Source organism: Myodes glareolus, chromosome 7 (assembly GCF_982192425.1).
Source record: "Myodes glareolus chromosome 7, mMyoGla1.1, whole genome shotgun sequence".
NCBI classification, from domain to species: domain Eukaryota; kingdom Metazoa; phylum Chordata; class Mammalia; order Rodentia; family Cricetidae; genus Myodes; species Myodes glareolus.
Genome location: NC_142032.1, coordinates 50,120,516 through 50,127,812, shown reverse-complemented (window position 1 = coordinate 50,127,812; position 7,297 = coordinate 50,120,516). Strand labels below are relative to the sequence as shown.

The 7,297-nt window shown below is 37.3% G+C and overlaps 1 protein-coding gene across 1 annotated transcript; it reads left to right on the top strand.

The window, feature by feature from the left end:
* Positions 1–6,020: 6,020 nt before the first annotated feature.
* Positions 6,021–6,968, top strand: LOC125398039 (olfactory receptor 5AN6). The gene has a single exon (XM_048430589.3). It carries the CDS (start codon positions 6,021–6,023, stop codon positions 6,966–6,968), a length of 948 nt encoding a protein of 315 aa, XP_048286546.1.
* Positions 6,969–7,297: the final 329 nt, after the last annotated feature.

Here is a 7,297-nt window from a genome sequence, read left to right as displayed (position 1 = left end):
TTAATTCCTTGAATGAAAGAAGTGTAGTGTTTTGGAATTTCTATTTGCTAAATTTAGTGCTTGCAGGAAGAATATTGAAGTTTCTGGAAATAACCACTGTTGTTTAGCAGCAATGAGACTGTCTGTCTTGGACACCCAGTGTCTCAGATTCCCCATGTTCTCAGCTTATTCATCTACAACTTACAGGAAACAATGCTCATAGAGCTGTGTAAAAGCAAGTCAAATACTGTATGCAAATTATTGGGAATTATGCTCACCACAAAATGAGGGCCCCAGAGACAGAAATTTGCTTAATTTAGAAATTAGTAAAAGATAATTTTGCTATCACACTGAATACAATTATAACTCAGAGAAAGGTTTTTGATTTGATCCCTCTGGAGAATTTCAAGCTCAAGACCAACCTGTGCAGCTTAGGGAGACCTTGTTTCAATATAAAAACTAAAAACAAAAATTTATAGACATCCAGCTCTCCCACATGCAGCTCAGTGGTAGCATTTGCCTTGCATGTGCAAGTTCTGGGCTTGACCCTCAGTAGTGGAAAAAGTAAGAGAATGCTTGACATTTTAGTTATGAATGTTTTTCTTTTCCTGTAAAAGATCATTTCTTATTACTGACTGCCAGGACTGTTGTTCTGAGTGCTTTCATCATCACAGAGCATAGAGTGTCAGCTGTATGAGGAAACAGGTGATGTAAGAGAGGTCTTCCACATCAGATTTGGTAGAATCAGAGGAAAGGAGATATCTGTGAGTTCAAGGCCATCTAGGGCTACACAGTGAGACCTTGCCTCCCATCCCCCTAAAAAGAAGTCTCTCCTTACATCTTTAGCCATTCTTTTAGTTTTTACTTCTTCAAAGTCATGTACTTGTTTTACTAGAACAAAAATCTCTTTAAGCTTTAATTTTGTGCTGGCCGTTCCTCTTTAAGCAATGATCATTCTTAGAAAACCGAACACTTTTTGACCAACCACTGCTGCAAGATACTTGTTTTCTTGTGTTTCAGGCAATCCTCACCATTATCTCCAATTTCTAACTTTTTATAATTGAAATAGAGATTGGGCTTTGATGACATTATCTCTGCTTTAAGATAAAACTTTGACTTGGGAAAAATTTTATATATAAATTGCAAAAACATCAAGAAAGAAACACTTAATGACTATGTATAGAACACTACAGAAATTTACAGGAACACATATACAGGTAAGTACCCACAAGGATGGTCAAGAACAACTAATAAGGGTGGTCCCATAATATTATAATGGAATTTAAGAATTCTTATGACTTAGAGCCTTGAGCCATTGGAACATTATAGGGAGACACATTATACTACTCTTGTCTGTGGTGATACTGCAGCAAACTGACCCAGCAGTGTAGTCCATGCCAATGTGTGGAGTACAAATTGCATAATAATAAGCAATTATGCTGCTGCATTGTGCACCAATGGTGCCATGGCGTGTCTTGTCATTTGGTGTGTACTTTTCTACTTACAGAAAACAGTTTGCTGCAAAAAGTTTGCATCAACCAAGCAACAACCTCATACGTCTTGAATTTGCCAACACTGCATTGTCTCCCCCGGTGCTTGACTTAGTCTTGTGCTGCTTTACTCACATGGCCCCACAGAGCTTAGAGTCTAGCTGTGTAGTAACCCATTGCACTGAGGTCTGTATGAATACACTGCAATGTTCTCAGAGGGATGGAACTGTTGAAAGACACACTTTGCAGAAGTGATGTGTAGCTCAGCAATGCATAATGGCATATATGTATGTGTATGCAAATGCACTACAACATGTGTCATAGTTCTCGAAAACATATTAAGACTAGTTAGAAATGAAATTACTTGTCAATTAAAATTAGCCCAAATTAGATGCCAAATTTATAATTTTCCTGAATTGTTCTCCCCACATTGACTAATTTCTTGAGGCTTTTTCTAAATGACTTTACTTTAAATATTTTTAAATTGTGTGTGTGTGTGTGTGTGTGTATGTAGGTTTACATGTGTATTCAGGTGTACCTGTGTGTGGGCGCCACAGGACAACTTTGACTGTCATTCCTTGGATACTGTCAATCTTAATTTTTGAGATAGTGTCTTAAATTTTCCCAAAGATCACTGATTTGAGGCTAAATCCATATTGCTACAGTAATGCATTAGTGGACATCAGGGAATCACATTTCCGGACATGTTCTTGGGGGTTCCCTTGCTTACTGATTCTTTTTTCATCCATTTGAATTGATTTGGTCAATGAAACATCAGAAACTATTGTACAGTCATGTATTAACACATGATATTGAGTCTTGTTCTTTGGAAGTCTTAGCTTATTCCTGGAAGAATTTAGATGGAAAGGCTATGCAGAGAGAAATCTCAGCTGCCCAATCATCTCATGTGAGTGCCAACACATCTCAGTGAGATTGCATCAATGCACCCAGTTCATCTGACAGACTGTATAGTCATCTCCATAGACTATGACCATGAAAAGATCTAAATGCAGCCAGTTTGTGAACTATCCAGCCAGCCAGGAGGACCGTGAGAAATTGAAACTCATTTATTTATTGTGTGTGCATGCACAAATGCATGCATTCATGTGCCTCAGGGCATGTGTGAAGATCAGAGGACAACTCACAGGAGTCAACTCTCTCCACAGTGTGGGTTCTGGGGATCAAATTCAGGTCATAAGGCTTGGCAGCAGGTGCTTTTACTATCTGATCAATATTTCATTGATGTTTTAAGTAAATATATTTGAGTAATTATTTTAATATAGCAGTGTATAACAGAATAGTTGTTACACAAGTTGAAATATTTTAAAAAAATTATTCTTACCTAAAATTATATCAATAGTCTGTGGTATATAATATAATAAAAAAATCTCATAAAATTTAAACATGAGTACTGAGATTTTCAGTGCATGAGAAAACGACCCACATACAATGGGTTTAGAAGGAACTCCAAATTTGTAATAGAAAAGGCTTCCAAAGTCGGTGAGAAAATAAGCTTTAGTTTACACATTGCGTTTTTTCTTCTTCATATTAAATTGCCTATTTCATGTGCCTTCTTTTCTGAAAATGTATTAAAAAGTGAATGATGGATTGTTCCTGGAGTTATTTGAAGAACTTATTTAATCTCCCGTCTGCTGTTTCCCAAAGGATAATTTTATTGGTACCTTGCAGATGCTAGATTTCAACAAGCACCGAGTTATTTGCACAACAGGAAACACTTTCTGTGACTCCTACATCAAGATTTAATTTGGGTTTTAATATTAAAGAGAAACAAAAATAAACCATTTAACTCATAAGATATGAAATTTTGTTTAGAAGATTATGACATTTTATTATATTAAGAGAGAAAGATTTCAAGCAAAAATAAAGGACTGATTCTTTGTCACCTCACTTTTAAATCCCTCAGTCCCTTGGCCTGACCCCTTGGGCTATAATTTTATGAATAATTTATTGCTGCTGCTGGTTATCTTTTCAGAAGCATAGGAATGGTTTTTCTGTACTGAGTAACTAGCCGTGTGCCTTTCTTCAGCTCCTAAAAATTGCTTTGCATAATTTTTTATTTTATGATACTTTGAAAACATGGTGTTTGCAGTGGATTTCCACAGAAAATAAAAACTTAGACCAATAAATTTGATCATTTTTAAAAGATTTATTTTTATTTGTGTGTGTGCATGTGCGTGTGTGTGTGTATGTGAATATAGGTGCATGTTCATGCAGACAAGCCAAGAAGATATCATCTCCTGAAGCTGGAGTTCTAGGCAGTTGGGTGTCACCTGCTGTGGCTTAGGAACCAAACTTGGATCCTAACTAGAAGAGCACCAAGCCCTCTTAACTGCTGAGTCGTCCCCAGTCCCTCAAATCTGACCTTAATATGCTCTGTTTATACCTCAGTTGACATCATCTCTCTGATACTACACATGATTAAGTTACCATCATGCTATTGGGTCAGCTGATCCATTTTACTGACTCACGGTAGACTGAAGGAGCCACATTGATTATGGCATTCCAGAATGTAGCTTTCATCTTGGAAATGGAAAACAAGCAAGGAAAATGGAGAAAAGGAAATGAAGTAAAAGCAACTGCAGGAATTGGTGTGGAAACAGCCTTCCTGTTTTTCCAATTACGCCGTCTTTCGCACAGTATTATCCTTAGGATTGTCATCTGAATACTTTTATTTCGTTTTCTCTTGCTCCTCAATGAAGTAGAGGTAATTTGACATTTGTTTGACAGGTTAAAAATTGTGGTTTTGCTGTTTTCATTAAGATCTATTCACTTAAACACATGGACGATACAAACTTGACTGAATGTATTTCTTAATAATTTAAACATAATATTCAAATGTCAGGGTGTCCAGGATATATGTGTCCTGAGAACAGACACAAGAAAACAAACCCAAGAAACACCATAGTAATTAGTATCTTCAATGAGCCACCTAATTTCCTGAAACAAAAATTCTTTAATAATGCACTTGAACTATTTCAGTTGTGAAGATAGGCAGCCCATAAGTCAATGTTACAGTAGAAGACAACCTGAACCTTGGTGTGCCCTTCTTGTGTGCACTGATGAACAGCATGGGTCAATGTAAGTTTCTTTTTGGAAGTTGCTAATTTATCCTCTTCTTTAGTTGATGAAATCATGTTACTACTGCTGTAGCCTATCAGACCATAGTTCTTGCCGTATGATTTCCCACCACAATTATTATTTTTACACAGAAAGCATCTCTTTGATGCAAAAAAGAAGAGCTACAGTGATTCCATTTTGAAGCGGAGAAACCAGAATCCTGGAAGTGTCAGAGTGACACAGAGACAGACCTTGGAACCCAGAGCCGGTGTCACCAGACCCAGGTCCTCCCATCAGGGGTAGCAGTAATGAATATTTATTAAGAATTAGTAGTGCCTCTTCTATACCTTTACTTATCAACTGAATTTTATGTATTATCTCTCCCTAGACTAATGAAAAGTGGAATGCAGTGTGAATCCTAATTTTATTTCCTTTGATGCATTCATTATGCAGATCTTTTGAAGGCATTAACATGAGCACCATCAAAGTGACCTCTCAGAAATGAAAGGATGCTTGTCAGTTATTGCAGTGCTCTATGACTTACTAATAAAATATGATCATAAGTAACTATAAAATGACATGGAACTGTATGGGCGGCACACAAACTAAGATTAAAAATTGAACAAAATGGGGATTCTGTAATCAATTCTATTATAAAGGCAATTTTGACCAATAGGCAAATCATTTAATTCATTTTAGTGGAGGAGTGTCAATAAATTTAGAAAAAAACCAAAATAACCTCACACTTATACTTCATACAATGTATTATTTTTCCAGAAATTAATGCAAATACAAAAACTAAAACAAAATGTAGAGTCTTACTGAATTATATAAATAAATACTTTCTCAGTGTACCATCAAAGCAAGGACCATAATTATCACATGGAGTTGAATAGATAAAAATAAAGTTAATTGATATGTAAAAAGACTGAATACATTTAGTATTAAAAATGAATGGTAAACTTGGGAAATAATTGCCAAGTTTGGGGGATGGTGAAGTAAAACTATTTATTTTATACAAAACTCCATACAAAAATCTAGTAGAGAAGGAGGCAGTAAATACAAATTTAAAACAATGAAGTCAGTTTTCCATGATTGTGAAAGATGGAATCTAAATAATTACATGCAATGTTGATAAGAAAATAACAAGAAACGCTGTCATGAAATCTTTATACTTGTGTGAATAAGTAGCAGCATCTGGGCAAGAATTTCACAACATCTGTATGTGAAGGCAGAATTGCAAGAATGTAATTCAAACTGTGAAGTGGTAGGAAGAAGATTTTCTAGTAATTTTCAGAATAATACTTATATCTTGATTTTGTTAAAGTTGGTTTGACTGTGGATAATTTTTCATCCAATACTGTGCTCAAAACAAGGAAGATCCATAATGTTAAACAACCATTTTTAATTCAAGTATCTATCTGCAGGTCTAAGGTTTAAACCTATCCGTCTGGTTTAAGATGCTCTGAGACAATGACAGGAGGGAGGAACAGCACAGCCATCACCAAGTTCATTCTGGTGGGATTCTCAGACTTTCCCAAGCTCAAGCTGGTTCTCTTTGTTGTCTTTCTGGGAATTTATCTCTCCACAGTGGTGTGGAACCTGGGCCTCATCGTTCTGATTAGGATTGACCCTCACCTGCACACACCTATGTACTTCTTCCTCAGCAATTTGTCATTTTTAGACTTCTGGTACATTTCCTCTACAACACCTAAAATGCTCTCAGGATTCTTCCAGAAGCCTAAATCCATCTCATTTATGGGGTGCGCCATGCAGTACTTCTTCTTCTCAAGCCTGGGTCTGGCTGAGTGCTGTCTTCTGGCAGCCATGGCTTACGACCGCTATGCTGCCATTTGTAACCCTCTGCTCTACACGGCGATCATGTCCCCTTCCCTCTGTGTGCAGATGGTGGTTGGAGCCTATATCACTGGTCTCTTTGGTTCGTTGATACAACTGTGTGCCATACTTCAGCTCCATTTCTGCGGGCCAAATGTTATCAACCACTTCTTTTGTGACCTGCCTCAGTTGTTGGTCCTCTCCTGCTCTGAAACCTTCCCCCTGCAAGTTCTGAAGTTTGTAATTGCGGTGATTTTTGGGGTGGCTTCTGTCTTGGTCATCCTGATATCCTATGCTTACATCGTTACCACAATTCAAAAAATCAGCTCAGTAGATGGCAGGGTGAAGGCTTTCAATACCTGTGCCTCTCACCTGACAGCAGTCAGTCTCTTCTATGGATCAGGACTCTTTGTTTATATGCACCCCAGCTCTGACCGTTCTCAGGGTTATGACAAGATGGCATCAATTTTCTATACAGTGGTGATTCCCATGTTGAATCCTCTGATTTACAGTCTCAGGAATAAGGACATCCAAGATGCTCTTAAGCGATGTAAGAAGAGGTGCTTTTCCCATTGTCACAGCTAAAGGTCTGTCAGGCTAGTGACTCTGTTGACTGGAAGTCCTTATATTCTGCAGGGGTATTTAACATGACTATATTATTTTGATGCTCTGGTGGAATTTCAAGTGAGTCACTCCGTTGAATTCCAAGGTTGGCACATGCTATATGAGCCCTGTGTCCTGCCTCCTCTTAACCTTGAGGTTCCTCTCCTTTACCAGCATGGCCTCACAGAGCAGTTAATACACTGCTTCCTTTTTTGTGGTAAGTCTTTTGTTCATAAGATCTCAACTCTTATACTTTCTTTCAGAACTTCAGATACTAAACCAAAAAAAAAAAAAACAGAATCAAATACAAG

Excerpts from the sequence above, each read along its gene's own strand:
- LOC125398039 (XM_048430589.3), top strand. The coding sequence starts at position 6,021 with ATGACAGGAGGGAGGAACAGCACAGCCATCACCAAGTTCATTCTGGTG.